This window comes from Oreochromis niloticus, linkage group LG16 (genome assembly GCF_001858045.2).
Source record: "Oreochromis niloticus isolate F11D_XX linkage group LG16, O_niloticus_UMD_NMBU, whole genome shotgun sequence".
NCBI lineage: Eukaryota > Metazoa > Chordata > Actinopteri > Cichliformes > Cichlidae > Oreochromis > Oreochromis niloticus.
In genome coordinates, this window is record NC_031987.2 from 12,415,056 (window position 1) to 12,433,896 (window position 18,841).

Below are 18,841 nucleotides of genomic sequence, written 5' to 3' on the forward strand. Positions count from 1 at the left end.
CGGTTGCAAAGCCTTAAAAACACTGTTTTTGCGTTAGAAACTTGTTTCAATTTTACCAGGCATCAAGGCCTGAATGATCATGGCAAGTTCCTTTAGTGTTGGCTAATTGATATCTTCATCCACAGCGCCTGGTGCCATATTAGAAACAACATCAAAGTAGAAAAAAAATAGTTATAAAAAGAGAAAGGTGGCTGATCACTGCACTGCCACCATGTGTGAGTCATGTAGTAGGTTTTGGAACAGTGGGCTTTATTTTCACCCCCAAAATAAAATATTTTTTCCAAAGTCAAGTATAGTTCTAGACCCTTAAAAGAGGTCAGCTACACTGAAGCTCTAATGAAGCACCAGGATACAAAATAACAAACAAACCAAGTATGGATCATTTTGGTACTGGCCAATTTAGGCAATCAAGTGGATCAAACTCTGAAAAACTATCTAATAACAAAGAAACAAAAACAAAGGCTTTTTAAATAGTTATTTATGTAAAAATCGTCATATTCAAAATAACTAACTAAGGAAGCAAAGAAAATCAACAACATATTTAAGTTAAATACCCCCCTCCCCTCCCCATGTTGTAGCAACACATGGTATGTCCCAATTAGCACTTCTTGTATGTAATAGTGCTCCAGTGGCGGGTAGAAGATTATTTGGTACCAGCAGACCTCAGAACCCAAGCAGACTCTGGCACAGCTCTGGTAAAACAAGAGAAAATTCGTTATCTGACGTATTTTAACGTTGTTGAGCATAAAGCTAACCAAATGTGTGCTCAACAGATAGAAAGTGCATTACAAATCTGGTACAAAACGTTACGTGTGCTGCATATGTTTGTAAGTGTAGTTTGTATCAGAAACTAAGGAGGCTCAGTTATGTTGTATTAAGTCTTGGTTGCTGGCTTTATGTTTGTGTAGCTGCAAGTATGACCATCACAGATTGAATGATTAATGAAATTAAAATGAATGTGTACTTCTAAGAAATATGCGGTGACATAGTATCACTTTAGTGCTAATGTATGAAATGTAACCAGAAGACTTTGCTCTTTTATGTCCTGTCAAAGAGCTGGCTATCCCACACCGTTGGATTTGTGGTGATGAAATCTTTGTAGAAACTGGGTCTGGTATGAGAATGCAGTGGCTGAGTGAGAATGAACAAGGCAGCAGTATTTTCAGAGTTGTTTCTTTGTCTGACACACTGAGCCCATGCTCTAATCTAGGTTATCTGGCTGTAATCAGCTTAGCCCACTGCTACACTCGCTGCTGCTGGGTGGGCACGCTGTGTAGTTTTAGTCTGCCTCTTTTCTTACTGCCATTCATGCAAACCTCTTGCAGGTGTAACAACTGAGAAGGCACTTTTCTCTCTTGTCTGGAAGACCGATCTGTGGCAATGGCTGACAGTGAGAAAATGGTTCCAACTAAGGTGTTGCCTACTGCAGACGTGTACCCTAAAAGAATAATGGAGTATATCGAAGGCTTCCTCATCTCCAAGGTAACATACGTACATCGTATATGTATACAGGGCAAATGCAGACATGTGTTGGATTGTAAACTTGGCTTTTCAGTGGTGCATTAACTAATTGGTTAATTATGTAACACAAATTCCAACATAATAATCAGTACATGGTCTATTGTCAAACTATATGGGTCTTGATAGCAAAAACCATCACATACAGTGCAAAGATGCTGCATGCTGAAGCTTGTTGACAGGCAAATTACAGTATTTAAGAAACAAAATTTAAGGGTGCTGAAAGAAAAGTCCTTTTACTTCAAACACTTGGTTTGAATAAGTGGACCAAAAAATGCTGGAAATGATGCGAGCCAGAATGTCAGCAAAATTAATAACCTATGTTTGATATGTTGCTTCAAAACGGCAGGCATGTGCCCTTTTTTCCCTTCACCAGTAGTCTCTGATATGTTACATAGTTCGTGCAGGACTTCTTAGCAGCTCTGAGAGGAACTGGCCAAAAGGACTTTCATCTATATTAATCTGTGTAGATGAACCCGATCTTCCCAATAGAAGTTCATTAATAATGTTCTATAGAAGTCGATTTATTCTATTGTCTTCCGTCACCATTTATCTCTATTCTCTCTGCTCACTGACCTAGACATTGTTCACATCCTGCGAGCTGGGTGTGTTTGATGTGTTATTGGGTTCAGAGCGCTCCCTGTCTGCAGAAGAGATCAGTCAGGCTGTGGGTGCGAGTCTGGATGGCACAGAGAGGCTGCTGGCTGCCTGCACTGGCATGCAGATCCTCAACAGACACCAAGTCGATGGGAAAGGTCAGCCGACACACATCAGTAATACAACTTAAGTGAGCCATGTAGCAGTTCTCATTGCTAATTGTCACTTAAGGTTGAACTAGAAGACAGTTTTAAATATGAACGTGGAAGACAATTGGAATTTACAAGCCCACAATTTAACACTTGTGATCGATTATTGTAATTTATCTGTCTGGAGATTCACTTCCTACCTGCGCACCTCCCCTTCATCACATATCACTTCATCTCAAATATGAAGTAAAAGGGTTGCATGCAATCATTCAGCAATTTACTCCTCCTCTTCTCCCATGTGTGTCAGTGTCTTACAGTAACACTGAGCAAGCCAGGCTCTTCCTCACGCGCTCCAGTCCTTTGTCCCTCTACCAGTCCATCCATTACCATTCCAAAACAATCTACCTCTGCTGGCACTATCTGACTGATGCCGTCAGGTCGGTACACTGAACATCACCACATCACAAGCTTAGAAATTTATCCAGTGTCCAGGTTGAGAACTGCCATCCAATTTAAATGTTATCAAAATGTTTAATGATCAAACCAATTTTCTAATTTGATTTTTCTCAATACTTGACAGACCACTTGTCAAGCACTCAGTGATATCTGTTGCTCATTAGATCATTACCTTTTTAGTATTACAGCGGTAAGCTCTTCAATTTCTATTAAACTGTTTATTTTAAGTAAAATATTAAATCTATGCTTTATGTTGTGCTGGAAAATTGAACAATGCCTGGCACACTAAAGTACTCCTGTAACCACTGGAGAAAGGCGATGAATAAAAACCCTAAACAGTAACTTTTGCAACTTCCAAACCAGTGTCTGAAAAGCTGGTGTCTACCAGCTAGTGAGGGGTTTCTGTGCAGTGTGTGTCATAAAGTTGGCATTAATAACTCTTGCACATGCTTGGAGTTTAAGATTTAGTTTAAGAATGAAAGCATACAGAAGTGGGGCAGCAATAGGCTGCCAGAGTACAAGTTTTGACACGTAGCCTAAAGATTGTGGAGTTTGGGCTGGTTTTCCTGATTTAACATCATCCTAAAATTGATTTGATTCTCATATCCGGGGATGGGCTGCCAGCAGGTTTCAGGCAGTGTGACTGAATGAACTGTTGCTGTAGTTCATCTAAAACGCTGAAAAACCATTCAGTGACGATGTCAAAGGACAAAGACACTTGGATCAAAATGACTAATTTGATCTTGCAGGAGCTGAACGAAGCATGTGCCACTTACCAAATTGGGATATAATCTTATGAACTGACTGTGAAATTCTCGCATATCATAGGAGTTGAATATGATTAGTGAAGTCTCATGTAACCAGATAATTGCATGTTATGGTTGTCATATAAAGTAATTCTTTCTTTGCCTTATCCCAGAGAGGGAAGAAACCAGTATGAAAAGGCTTTTGGAGTCAGCTCTGGAGACCTGTTTGAAGCAATCTACAGGTGAGAAGCTCTCTCTGTGGTAAACAGACGAAATACACACTTTACCACATTTGCATTCCATCCATGTCTCTCCATCTTAAGCCTGTCTGTCACGGTTTTTTCTCTTTACAATAACTGTCTGGAATTCATTTGAAGGCAGGTATTGTGTGAGGGAGAGTGAGACAGGGGGGTGTGTGGACAGGCAGTGATGTTAGGAAGCTTGGGGCAAAGAGAATGCAACTGCCATTGTCCTTTAGGACTGGTGTGTTTATAGTATCTAGTGCCGGCAGTTTTAACGCTTCACTGATCTGCTGGTCGGCTGTGTTCAGGGGTCACATGCAATAAAAATTCACACTTTGTTTGCTAATAGGTTTTGAGCAGTCTCCCCGAGGCCATGCACTGTAAATCACTGCCAGAAACACATGGCACAAACGGCGAAATAAAACATCCTTATGGCATGATATGCAAAACTTTGACTAAAAAGCACCAAAGTAAAGATGTCTTTAGTGTAGTAAACCTGAGCACACATTAAGCAGGATATCAATAAAGCTAAATTTTCTTTGTACTTGCAGTTTTCAGTGTTTTGTACTTTGAAACTGCAGCTGATATAACTGAATAAACCTCATTAACAAAGATGCATGCAAAAACTATGAAGCATACGCAAGTAAAACAATACACCTTTGTGCTGATGACTCTGCAGTTGAATGTTAATTGACTGTAAATGAAAATGCCCTACATGAGAGAGAATTTCTGCACCTGCGCACAGTTTAATGTGGAGAAGCAGTTGTTTGTCCCAGCTGATTCCCCCTGTGAATACTGTGGGTAAATTGGTAAGGGGGAAAACAACAACTGAAATCAGTGCATTCTTGGAGTGCTGCAGCAGGGAGCAGGATGATTCAAAACTGGCTGGATGAGTCACTCCTGTTTACTCACAGCCATTTAACCAGTCATGTACAGCACCTGAATAATTTACAGCAAAGTCTCATCTAGCGCTCGAGTTCTTATACTTGAGAAAGCAGATGATTTGGAGGGAACGGGGTCTGGCTTTAGTGATCTGTGATACACATGCCATTTAATAGTAAAACACTTTACTCTGAAGATGAGTTTTATTTGACTTGGAGGGTTTCAGAATCAGATTTGTCAAATTGAGGATTACATATAAATAGAAACAATCACTGGCTGAATTTGTGCTTCTGGATGAAATTGACAGGAAATGCAGATGTTGAAGCACTGCGAAACAGATTTCCCTAACTTGGTTATTTGAGTCCTTACTAAGATTGGGATTGTCACAAAATCATGGATTACTTGTAATGCTCTGCCTGACTTTACTTGGGTTGGTTGTGGCTCCAAACATGAATGTTACCAGCAGGAAAGCTGTGCTGGTGAACAAACTATAAAACATAACTCATAGCATGGCTGAAAGGCATCTGTTTGCCTTTTGGAACTTTAATTTATCTGCCATGATAAATGCCCCTACAGTAGATCTGCAAATTGAAAAAAATGGGCCCCATCAGTATATTGTCTGGGCTCTAAAATGCAGACTAGCTGGCTGGAGTGCTGTCTGGGGATTCTGGCTTCCTCGCAGAGTCCAAAGATGTGCATGCTGGAGTAACCAATTCTAAATTGCTCATATGTTTAAATGGGTGTAAATCTTATTTCTGCAATAGACTGTTGACCTGTACAGTGTGTGTGTGTACCACCTCTTGCCCAATGATCTTTGGAATAGGCTGCAGCCACCCCCCACAACTCTTAATCTAAACAAGCTTACTTGTGCTGGCATTTAAACATCTGAACCTGCGGGGATTGTACTTTATACTGGCTCCAGTATAATGGAACATGGCTCACATGTCTCCTATCAGCTGTCAGTGCAGGAATACACTGCAATAGTTTGTCAGAGAACATGACAACACTTGGTGAATCATATTTTAAGCATTGCTGCTCAAACTATTCTATTGCAGCCAGGAGGACAAGGCTGGAGCAACAAAGCCATTAGCTAGGTCTCCAGCAAGTGCAGAGATGATGGAGACTGGGGGATGTTGACAATATAAGACATGTCATGCAGTTCTAATTATCATGATGTGGACAAGGACAGAAAACCAGGCTAGCACATTTTACTCAATAGAACTAGCGATGGGATGAGAGTTCAAGTAAATGTATTCCTCATGAAGGAAAACGACTGAAGATTGTCGTTGGGGGGCATTCATCATTCTGTACCCCAAATGTTTTCAAATTGAAGATGACAGTCTGCTGTTTGGCCTCACAGTCATTTCATCTTTTCCCATCCACTGCAGTCAGTGTCTGAAGCAACAATGATTCACTTTCAAAGTTCCTCTTGAGGTCACTGTGTCGTCTGAAGGCGGTTTGTGCATCAGATGGAAATAGCTTTTGCTACCCTGAAGTTTGGATAAATTCTGTTACAAACTGGAGGCTGTTTGCATGCACATTGCCCTCATGGCAGGGTGGAGTGTTGGTTGATGAGGTGGAGACTCCTCAGAGCAGCAGCAGTCACCACAGGCTCTTCTGTTCTGCCTCACCCTGTCTCGCATGCACACAACATGGTGTCCCCACAGGGCAAAACTTTGTACGAGAGGCTGTGTGTGTGGCAGCAAGAAGCCTCCTTTAGGTGATTGCTTACAGAAAATGAAGCTTTTGCTACAATGCAGTGAGACAATGAATGTATTGACAATGTTTCTCGTGTGTGTGTGTGTGTGTGTAGGTCGGATGTGGAAATGGTGAAATTTATGCAGTTAATGCACTCCATCTGGAACATCTGTGGTAAGGATGTGGTCACAGCCTTTGACCTTTCACCCTTCAAAGTCATCTGTGACCTTGGAGGTAAGTTTTCATCTTACTTCCATAAGTCTCTGTCCAAGGTTGTCTTAACTGAGCAGCTGCTGGGTCAGCCTCACATTTGCAGTGTACACATCTGTGATATTTGATCTCCCCACACCTTCTGAGTCGAGGACTTCAGTTACCTTTTGGTAACCATGACTCGGACCTGATGGGATGGCAAATACTACATCAGAAAAACCTGTGCGTTTTACAAACCGCTTTCCATCCATCAGTGTTGTCTTTTGCTCTTAATATGTGAAATGTTTTTGAGCAACATGCTCTTTGACAATAAAAATGGCTTCAAAGTGTCAAAGCAATAAGTTAACATGCTGCGACCAAATGCAGGGTTCAGTAATATCTACCACATCTACAATCAATCCCCAAAAGTCTGGATGCTATGCAGGGTTTCTAATCCTATAAAGCCATAATTTCTTCATATTAGAACAACAAAGATGTTTAAACAGATTCATTCCTGAAAAATATGAGCTCAGCTTAAATTTGACGCAACCCGATCTCAGTTTGGATGGATTAGTATGCATTTTATTTATTGTATTTAATTTTATTTATTGGAATTATTTCAGCAGCTGAAAAAAGACTTGGAATGAGTTGGCAACAGGTCTGTGAGATTGAAAAACTGGCCACCTTCTAGGATGCTCGTTTATACTCAGTCTGCAAAGAATTACATTTGCAAACTGTGGAAAAATCTATTCCACAATGTCAAGACTTTGAACATCTATAGTATAACAGAACCAGCATCTGGATTAATCTCCTCACGGGCCAAAACTTGGTATTCGTTAGCTGCGATGGTGGTTTAAGTTCTTGGAGCCTGATTTGGCTTATTTGCTGCTCTCTTCTGAGTCATACTTGTTAAAATCTGTAATTCTCTTTGGAAAAATATGAATTAAAGAGGAACCATCTGGCTTATCAGCACTCTGTTCAAATGCCTGCATCTCTGATGATATGAGGGTGGATTAGTATCTGTACTATTGGTAACTTCCAAATCTGGAAAATGAGAATCTGTGCTGAAAAGCATATGCAGATTTTAGAGCAACAGATGCTCTCCTTAAGATGTCTTTCAGGGAAGGCCTTCTACATTTCAGTAAGATGATGCCAGACCACATTTTCCATCTATTACAACAGGGTCACATCAGCACAGTGGAGTCCGGGTGCTGAACTGCTTTGCAGTGCATTGCAGTACTGCTTCTACCAAAACACGTGACTCATTAAACAAAATCCAGATTTCCAGGGTTAAGCAGGTAGAATCTCATTCCAGACAAGACTGGAATAACAAATAGTTTCACACTTTACACACCATCCAACATTTTGGTGGATTGTATCACAAGAGGTTCCCCGCAAACTAGAATTGGGCACAAATCAGTAAATACAATTGTAACAACTGTTGAACTGAACAGCTTGTGTGCCTTTAAAAAAAAAAAAAAAAAAAAAAGTGAAACTAGATGCTGCTCACAGCAGTCAGCAGACTTTGGATACTTGAAAGGAAGCTTTCTTCACTCTTCTGCGTGTACTGCTTTAAGTCAGATTTATTCATAGTGTCTTTTGAATAGCAGGTTTCTTACAAAATGCTTTACAAGGAGAGCAAATGGCACAATGAATAAGATTTGAGGGAGAGAAATACTGAACAAACGCAATAAGAACAGAGCTTGTAAAGATATGCAGGAAAGCCAGCCAACAATGGAACAGATCAAAAAGAAGCATGGAGGAACAAATAAAAGGGTAGTCACAGGAGTTTTCTTCAATCCCAAAAATGCTATGAATAAAAGCTGGAAAAGGCTTTTGTCTGAGATATTGAGTCAGTTGCCATCATGCGAATCAAGCTGAGCTAGGAGCTCAGTGTATTCTCAGCTCTGTACTTCAGTACTGGGTGATATTACAATGCAGCAATTGTAGTCGGTGGGCAGAGGCACCTGACTTCAGTGGTGGTGCTTGCATTAAAATGCTGATGCTTATCCCTGAAACTCCAGTATTCATGTTTAAGAGAATCTGCGCTGTACAAACTGGGTGAACAACTGAACAGACACTCAACCCATACTGACCTTTAGTTCACTGAGAACAGATGCAGCATCTACTTTGACTATCACTGTACCACGGGTGGCTGCATTGTAACACCACTACTGACCACAAAGGGGCGCTGTGAAGCCAATAAAAGCACAACCTCTCTCACATGGAACCCTACATGTGTACAGTGTTTTACCCACCCCTCTGTGGCTTTCTCAGCATGGGCTTGTATGTTCATGCTTATGCATGACGCTGCATCCCTGAAAGGTGTGTGCTGGGGAAACAGTAGGAGCCTCAAGGGCACGACTGCAGCATCCCATCTAGACTGTCTCACACAGCATCTGTTGTGTCTGTGCACACCTGCTGCTCAGGAGCTCTTTCTGTCCAGCACTCTGTCAACTAGTTGATTTGGTTTGGATTACAAACCACACTGTGTGCACATCTCTGGAAAGACCCTTCCCTGGATTTATTTACATTTATTTTAATGTGACATTTAATGGCAATTTAAAAGGCATGTTTTTGTTTAAAATGGATAATCAACTTAAAGGTTACAACCACTGTTAAACCTCTAAAATGTAAACTGACATCTCGGTATCTTAAATCCCCCCCCCCAATTCGTGGGAATTTCTGTAATGAGAGACTTGCAGAATACGGTTTTAAGAAACGCTATTATAAACAGTAATGAAAATTATGACAGCTAGGAGAGGAACAAAAACAAGCCCACTATAGCTTGTTAGTGTTTACAGTTTAGTTTATTACAGCTGTTGAAACGTCTGATTCTAGGCTATGCCACTAATGTATCAAAGGTATCAGGAGGTAGTCGCAGCAAAAATGAAAGCAAGTCATATTTTCATCTTTATGTGGCCAAGTTAACTTCTTAATCAGTTGGGACAATTTGTAATGTCTTACAAACTGGCCCAATTCCCAGAACTGGTTTGCATGTATGCATTTGTGCTGATCTGAAATTGGTTTGGTAGTGCCGGCTCTTACTATAGACAGGACATTCAAAAGTAGCCAAATCTTTGTGGGGGAAAACATCATTTCTACCCTGCTGTGGGGATATGAATGTTAAGTCACATGTCTTCACTATAACAGACATGGGAGCTGTGTCCCAAACCCTGACACCATTCAAAGTGAATGAGGTTCATTGTGTCTAATAGGACTCAAATTTAGTTACATCTAGGTACACGCCTACAAATAAACGAATTGTTTCCTTTTGATCATGGTAACTGCATAACAAGCAAACTGAAACTTTTTTGCACATTTCAAGCTACTTTCATGTTAATCAATTTGTTTCTCTGCAAACAGATTTTAAGACATCAGAATATATCTGATGGACAGGGTGTTTTAATGTTAGACTGCAAACAAAATCTCAAAGTATTAAAGAAATGCTACTTGGTTAAAGCAGCAGTGTCATTCTGATGACTTTACTGAAATTAAATTGGCTCATCCATAAAACTGAGGCAACTGCAAAAGACAGGCGGTCAAATATTTACGTCTTAAGGCCAATATATCCTGACCTCTAACCCCTAGCATGGCTCCACTTCAATCTGCACACTTGTCAATAAGCATCTCTCTGGGGTGTATTAGGCCTTCCCCAAAGGAAATCCTCTTCAGCTCCAGTCCCCAGCTTGAAAAAGACAGTCTGGTTTATAAAGAAAAAAGTAGTTATGCTGAAGCTTGTTCTGAAAGCTGCTCCAGAGCAACAGAGGCATTACTTGACTGTTCACAGGCTGAGCAGTACTCCCCATTGTGAGGGATGTGCAAAATAAAGTTGCCCCTTCAGTGACTCTTCTGTGACTGCACTGGATGCAGATGTAGTCAACAATATCCAGCTGACACAATACTGGTGGAGTGCAAACCAGAATGAGTTTGATGGATTTAAACTGTGCAATGAACAAAGAACTCCACGAGAATAAAATCCTAATTCTTTATGATTTTTATTTAAATGACCATGTGGGCAAAAATTCAGGAAACTTGCACTCGTGACATTTACTAGTTTAAAATGCAGCAATAACTGTTGTATTGCTATAATCTCAAACCGTCATCAAAGGATTTCATTAACAAACTGAGACAGTCAGGTCAGCTGGGGGGGGACTCCAACAGCATATTGTTTGGTTTTGCTTCCCCTTGTTGCTCTTTGATTTTTCTCCTCTACTGACCCCTGTTTGATGTGAGCCAAATATGGTATTAGGTGTGTGGGGGGGGGGGGTGTGTGGGGCTATAGAAAGCTCTGTAAGAATACAATATAGCGGCAACAGCTCACACTAGGAGGAAGGCTCTACAGGGCTAGATGGTTTGGCCTATATGCCCACACAGACACCAGCCGGAGTCTGACTGGCTCTGTAGGTTTGTGTAAAGTGAAATCCTTTGATCCTGTATTCTACCTCACTGTCTCACTCAGTCCCATTCACACTTTCTCAATCTAACTTTCTCTTGTCCAATCAATCTTTCTATATCTGTCACTCTCAATTTTTAAATTCAGTTTGCTTTATGAGGCATAAAAGATGGTAATAATGGGGCCAAAGCCTGAAGTTGAAGGATTCATATTTTCACATTAAGTCATTGTTTCCACCCATGTGCACATTTGTTCATATCCTCATTTCAAAGTTCTCTTCCCATCTCATCAAGTCGATTTCCAGTCAAAGTTCTCAGAGGAACACTAATGGCTTCTTTTGAACTCCTAAATGCTAATGTCATGTTAAAATGCACACAGAGGATGCCTGCATGCTCATGTTTAGCTTGTCTAAAAATTTGCTTCCTCACCATATCCTCACTGGTGGAAGGGCGACCTACTAATGGCACTAAAGGAAAAGTTGGACCGTCACCAAAGTGGAAAACGAAGCGATCCTCTATGCACTTTAAATATTTGTTTATCCGGCCTAAAGAGACTTCAATGATGAAATGGACTGCTGTGAAATTTGTGCACAGACTGTTGGTTGAGAGAACAGGCAGCTTGCATAGCTAAAATGATTTCAAATGGATTCCAGCATAAAGGTTGATATTCAGATGTCTAATCAGACTAAAACTGATTAGTCGAATCAAGTAATTTGTTCTGCTCTGCTTTATTGGCATGAATGTTAGCTGAACCATATTCCCAAAGCCACCGCATACAAATCATGCAAATAAATAACCAGATTCTACCTGAAAGCATCTGTTCCGCTCGTATGACTGCACTTTTGAGTGATGCACTCCCTTAATGAAGACCGTATTCATTGTGCTATAACTAAAGGTAATTCTCCCTCTCCAGGCTGCAGTGGGGCATTAGCCAAGCACTGCACGTCAGCCTACCCAGAATGCACTGTGACAATCTTTGACCTCCCCAAGGTGGTGCACATGTCGAAGAAACACTTTATCAAGGAGGATGACCAGAGGATAAGCTTTCATGAAGGTAACACCATTATTACTCGGCGAAACCCCTGATGGTTGCATCAAAAGCAGGAATAAGTCTCAATATAACATGTTTTTCCATTATGCGTATGGTGGTTTTTTTTTTTCCTTTTTCTACTCAGTATATTGGTGTCCATAACATAATTACATCTGTTATTGACAAGCAGTCTACACTTGGATACACTCCGAGCTCTTGTGTTTACATGTGGTTTTAAAAGGACTCATTATCTCACTTCTGTTGCATTTTGATAAGATCTAAATATGGAAATTGCATAAACAGAGCAAGGGGTTGTCAACAAAACTGGCAGATACTGAGGTTGTGGAAATTAAAGACAGGAGCTACGTGACCATTTAGGTTATGTGGACTTATCCTAATGAAATGACAATGAAGGTTTTGTGTAGCTAAAACCTTTCCTTCAGTTCTTACTCAAAAGACATCAGTGAACATGCCATTTTTGTAGTTGACATGTTTCGTTTTTCACAAAAAATGGATTCTAATTTGAATTTTTCTTTTCTTAAATCTGTTTGAGTGACTCTTGCAAAAACAAATTCTCCAGATCTTTTAGGAAATGGTTGATAGTAAACACAAAAGCATACATTTGGTCTGTTTTCAGCAAGTTGACTTCACCTGCAAAATATCCATGAACTGGATACGATCCATGTCGGCCAGCCCTAAATATACACTCACTGGCTACTTTGTTAGGTACACATGGTCTGCGACAATATTCAGGTAGGCTGTGGTGTTTAAATGATGCTTAGTTGGTACTAAAGGGCCCAAAGGGTGTCAAGCAAATATCTCCTACACATTACATCAGTCGGAACCATTGATCCAAAGCGGGATTCAATTCAGTTTTATTTGTATAGCGACAAATCACAACAGTCGCCTCAAGGCGCTTTATATTATAAGGTAGACCCTACAATAATGCAATTCCTTCCCATTGTCGCCAAAGTGTGACAATGGGAAGGAAAAACTCCCTTTTAACAGGAAAAAACCTCTGACAGAACCAGGCTCAGGGAGGGGCGGCCATCTGCTGCGACCCGTTCGGGGGAGAGAAGGAAGACAGGATAATAGACATGCTGTGGAAGAGAGCCAGCGATTAATAAAAAGTGTGATTCAATGCAGAGAGGTCTCGAATCATAGGATGGGTTCATGCTTTCATGTTTACGCCAAGTTCTGAGCCTACCCTTCCCAGTAGATCAGCATTTTTGGAAATGCTCAAACCAGCCTGTTTGACACAAATGGCTGTGCTGCATTCAAATCCTTTCCCCAACATTTCTGATGTTTGAACTTCAGCAGGGACAATGTTGGATAAAAGCATTAAGCTCCTTGTGATTGGCTGTCTAGAGATTCAACAAATAGCTGAACAGGTGTACCTAACAAAATGGCCAGTAAGTTTGAACCATATTGGCCTATAATGCCTGTCGTTACTGCATAATGTCTTAAAATCACTGATCTCAAAACAAGCAGAATGAGAATTTTGATGTTGTCAAATGAGTGTCATTCTCCCAGAGTTGGTGTGGTGTGCTGAAAACATTGGGTAGAATACTAAATTTTTACTTCCTGCTTCCTTTTTAATGTATATTGTTACCTTCAACACAGCAGCTATTGTAAGGTAGAGCGCAGGTTTGCAGCAGATGGCAATCTTAAACCCAGACACAAAATTGCTTCCTGCTGTTCTCCTAGCCATCATGGTGTTGAGCACAATGGAAGCTGTAACATGGCATTTTTTAGGAGTAGTGGCCTCCGTGTGCTTCATTTCATAACTTACAAATATGCAGACACGCTTACAATGGGCATGAAAAATTGTTACTGTTTGGGCACTGATATTACAGCAGCGATGCTGTGTTGGCAGTAAAACAGTTTTTCCCTGATAACTATCAGCACAAGACAGCAGCTGGAGATATGCTCTAGTAATTTTTAGGTTGCATGCATTTTATAACGGACATCATCCTTTAGTAGTAATTAGGTTTGAAAATGTAAACCACTAATCGAATCATGTCTTACTACTTGAAGGCTTGTCAACAGAATTATTAATTACATGGAATAATTAAATCAAAGGGAAGCACTCAGCCTAGTTTGAGTCACTAACTCGACATACTCGTTCCACCAACACGTATCAAACGTACACTTTTAATCATGGCCGCTCTGTTTACATTTCTGCTGCATGTCTAGATGCATATGGCTCACCTGTTCAGGAGCATCCCTTCCACTTTAGCCTTGACTTATAGGTTAAATTCAGAGCCTAGAACTCCCATTCACATAATCTATTCATTAGAACTGGATGACTGAAATGCAGCTGTGTCTTAGGAATTCAATGGAGGGAGTTTTAAAATGTGCATATGGATGGTTTTTTTTTTCTTTTTTTTTCTTTCTCAGGGGACTTCTTCAAAGACTCTCTACCAGAAGCTGAACTCTATATTCTGGCAAGAATCCTCCATGACTGGACAGACGAACGCTGCGTAGAGCTACTCCAGAGAATCTATAAAGCCTGCAAACCAGGTCTGAGCATATCTGAGTGTGAAAGGGATGAGCGCTTTGCTTTTCTTCTTTTTTTTTTTTTTTTTTTTTTTTTTTTTTTTTTTTTTCTTCTGCTTGAAATGAGACGGCAGATTGTATCCCCACAATGCAGCTGATCCCAGAAAAATCTGTCCTTCTGACTTTGATCAAAGTCAGACACAAAGCAGCCGACTCGATCACAGAACAGAGAGGGCAGCAAGAGAAAAATGAGAAAGTCAGGATATTGAATAGTGTCACAGTGCCAGCTTACAGAAGGAAGTGGGGTTTAAAAGCAGACCTGGGCCCAGATTTGGCTTATGCCACTCATTAACCATAATCACCATCTGAAAGGTGTCCCGATGTAGCAACACCTAGTAGGGGTCATCGCGTTGGATCGACTGATTTAACTTTTTTTTTGTTTGTGTTTTTTTTGTCTTTCAAACCTGTCACTACACTTTGCCAGGACACTTTATTTAAAGTGGGGGGGGAATAGGAACTGAAGCAGGTATTTTTATCCCTGCTATAGGAGGTGCTGTGCTGGTGGTGGAGGCGCTGCTCAATAAGGATGGTTCTGGCCCGCTTACAACTCAGCTCTACTCCCTGAACATGCTGGTGCAGACGGAGGGCAGAGAGAGGACAGATGTTCAGTATGCTGCCCTGTTGACTGCTGCCGGATTCACCAACATCCGGCACTGCCTCACTGGGAAGATCTATGATGCGGTGCTGGGACACAAAAAGGCATAAGATGAAGAAAATTAATGCTGTACAGGAGTGAAGCCTCACATCACCTGGGGGGAAAAAAAATCACATTCCCTTCCTGTGTGTTTTCACTTTTCCCATCTGAAGTTTCAAAATAAAGTCTTCAGCATGACTACAGCGTTGCATTTCTGATTGCATAATCAAAGGTTTGACTCTTGATATTGAAACTAATGTCCTTGTTTTGGACATTAATCTGTATGACAGGAAATTTCATCAAGTTTCTGAGAAGGAACGAGAGGTGCCCTGTATGTCACTAGTAAGGACCATAAAGAAGCTGAAAAGGTCTCAAAAACAAAGCCTAAGGCTTGTCTCCAAATTGGAAACTTTATCTCCAGACTGTTCAATCTGAGTAGTCTCTGATGTACTCATTTTAAATCTTGTCTATATTCGGCGCTCCCAGTGAAAATCTTAACATCTTCAGCTCGGCCTCCCTTTGTTTTCACTGCCTCCAAACCACACATCATAGCAGGGGTGTCTATCAATCAAATTTTATTTATATAGCACATTTTAAAGACCGAAGTACACCAAAGTGCTTTCCAGTAAAATCATGATACAGATAAAAATCACAATATAAAATATAAATTACAGATATATAAAATAATTAATCTAAATGCAAAGCCAGATGTAAATTACCCTAATTAGCCTTGAATGCCAGGTTAAACAAATACGTTTTTAGACGTGATTTAAAAGACTGAATGGAATCTGATGCGCGAATATGAAGAGGAGTATTCCATAACCTGGGTGCGGCAAAGGCACGGTCTCCTCTGGTCTTCAGCCGAGACCTAAGTTGCACTAAGAGCAGTTGGCCCGATGATCTTAGTGCTCTCTCAGGGCTATACAGACAGAGATCAGCTTGGTAGTCAGCTGCCATATTGTTTAGGATTTTATAGGTAAACAAAATTTTAAAATCAATTCGATATTTAATAGGAAGCCAATGTAAATTGGCCAGAACAGGGGTGATAGAATCATACTTTCTAGTGCCGGTCAAGAGATGTGCTGTGGCATTTTTGGACCAGCTGCAATTGCTGAAGAGAAGATTGTAGGCCCAAGTAAAGAGAATTACAATAATCCAGTCTTGAAGTGATGAAAGCATGAATGAGTTTCTCCAGATCTTTGCGTGGTATATACGGTTTAGCCTTAGAAATTAGGCGTAGTTGGTGAAAGCTGGTTTTTACCAGACCTGTTTATCTAGTTTGAAGGAACTATCCATGAAAACTCCAAGATTCCTAGCAGCTTCAGTAAGGTGATTAGCAACAGGCCCGAGTGTGCCAGTCAGTTGTCCCAGAGGCATATTTCTATCAAAAACGATAATTTCTGTCTTCATTTAAAGTAAGAAAGTTATGTGATAACCAGTCTTTAACATCCCTCAGACAGAGGATGTAGTGAAGATGAAACATCCCCAGTCAGGTGGAGGTCGATTTTGAATATCATCAGCATAGCAGTGAAGAGACATGTTTTTCAAAGATGGAGCCCAAGGGCAGCATGCACAGAGAAAACAACACAGGACCCAATACCGAGCCCTGGGGCACACCACAGCAAAAAGGGGCAGAAGAAGAGGAATATTTTCCCATCATGACAGAGAACGACCTCTTAAAAAAAATATGATTTAAACCATGATAGAACATTTCCTTTAAGGCCTACTACTTGTTCCAACCTTGCCAAAAGGATATCATGGTCAACCGTGTCAAAGGCTGAAGTCAAATCCAATAGAATTAAGACCGCAGAGCGCCCAGAGTCAGCGATTAGGTCATTGAAAACTCTTAGTAGGGCAGTTTCGGTGCTGTGACGCAGTCTAAATCCAGACTGGAATTTATCACTTATACCATTTCTCTCTAAGTGGGTCTGTAGTTGCTGAAGCACTATTTTCTCTAAAATTTTTGACATGAAAGGGAGTTTAGAAATCGGCCTGTAATTTGCTAGAGTGTTACGATCAAGGCTGCTTTTCTTGATAACAGGTTGCACGACTGCATGTTTAAAGACAGTCGGAACACAGCCAGATAACAGTGATGAGTTCATTAAAAATAAGATACAGGACCCGATTGTGTTCAATGCATCCTTAATGATACGAGAAGGAATAATGTCATGCAGAGAATTTGAGCTTCTCTGGTTATTAATTATTTCCTTTAAAGTCGAGAATGACACAGGTTCAAACTGTTGAAAGACCGTTGAACATTCGGAAACTGGGGCTTGATTTACTACCAGAGAATGTGGGGCCCTTAACACTGAGATTTTATCTATAAAATAATTTAGAAATTTCTCGCAGAGGGCCGGGGAGGCACCCATCGAAACATCAGAGCAGGGGTTAACCACGGAGTTAAAGATTTTAAACAGAACTCGAGGATTGTGACTATTAGTTGCAATAATGTTTGACAAAGTTTTTGCCATTTTGGCAGCCTTCTGAAATTTAGACCGGCTCATATGCAGGATGTCAAGGGACACCTGAAGACACCTGAGTCTATCATCTTGCAAACCTTCCCTTTCACCTTTGTTATCATCCTTTCACAAATCACCCTTGACACTCATCTTCACCCACTACACCCTGCCTGTATTTTCTGTTGCGTTGTCATTGACACTAGGTGTTTAAACGCCTTCACCACCTCTTCTCTTGCTTCAAATGAGTCTTTTTTTTTTTTTTTTTTGGTCTTTCTCCAGGGTATACCTCCACTTCCTTTTCCATCTGCTCCCTACCCTTATGTCATCTGTGAATGTCAAAGCTGATGGAGATTCTTACCTAACCTCTGCCTTTAACCTGATATATCCCCCCTAAGACATTACCTTCCTAAAACATTAAATTGCATTTAATAGGGTAATCTGGATATTGTGCTTTATGAATAAAAACCAGTGAGCTTTAAAGCAAACTGTATGTAGCAGCAAATGCAAGAACTGGTAAAGCTAAACAGTCAGATCTAGCAAAGTAGACTTGTTAAGCTGAAATTGTTCACTTTTTAAAGTTATGCTATTGTAAGAATATCTCTGGAAGTTACAAATGAGGGTATAAAGGTAGTTTTCTATATTAAGTGTCACATATTGGATTGCATGTGCATATACTGTAGTTCTCTCCCAAATTATAAAAAAAAAAAATACTGGTAGAAGAGATGGTTTAGTTTTAATCAGTTAATAGAAGGTAATGTGATATTGAATAGCTACTGAATGCAGATGAAGCCAAAAAAAGAGACTATCAGAACATAAAATACAGTTTTATAGAATTCTTTAGTGAGTTTCCTCATTGAAATCCGTAAAGAAGAGCCAGTTAAATGCATTCGTTGGAGAAAGGGCAGTTAGAATAGAAGCTTTGTTTGCAAGGTCACATCAGCTTTTTTTTTTCCACTATGACAACGTTCTCACCTCAGCCAAGCTTAAACCTTTTGCAACAACATTTTTGCATCAGAAACTGATCGTTTGTCACAAGCAATGTGAATCATTATCAGTTATTCATGCAAAAAGGAAAGGGACTTTATTTAACAACAGAAGTTATACTCTTATTGTAGGCTGTATATAAAATATGAATGTACCCGCCGTAACGTCATCCACTTGTTTGGAAGTCTTCTTTAAAAACCTCGACTTGAGCAGCATTTTTTGACCTCATAAGCACGAGGAAGCTCTGAATTAAGAATCAGATGCTGCATATTTATACTGCTGTCACAAGGTACTTGCACTTTA

At 40.4% G+C, this 18,841-nt stretch overlaps 1 protein-coding gene across 1 annotated transcript; it reads left to right on the top strand.

Annotated features, from left to right (window-relative positions):
- Positions 1–562: 562 nt before the first annotated feature.
- asmt (acetylserotonin O-methyltransferase) lies at positions 563–15,293 on the top strand. Its single transcript, XM_003445302.5, has 9 exons — positions 563–695; positions 1,326–1,482; positions 2,099–2,273; positions 2,572–2,701; positions 3,640–3,708; positions 6,404–6,522; positions 11,786–11,926; positions 14,303–14,425; positions 14,949–15,293. The coding sequence occupies exons 2-9, from the start codon at positions 1,381–1,383 to the stop codon at positions 15,164–15,166; spliced, it is 1,077 nt and encodes a 358-aa protein (XP_003445350.1). The 5' UTR covers positions 563–695; positions 1,326–1,380; the 3' UTR covers positions 15,167–15,293.
- Positions 15,294–18,841: the final 3,548 nt, after the last annotated feature.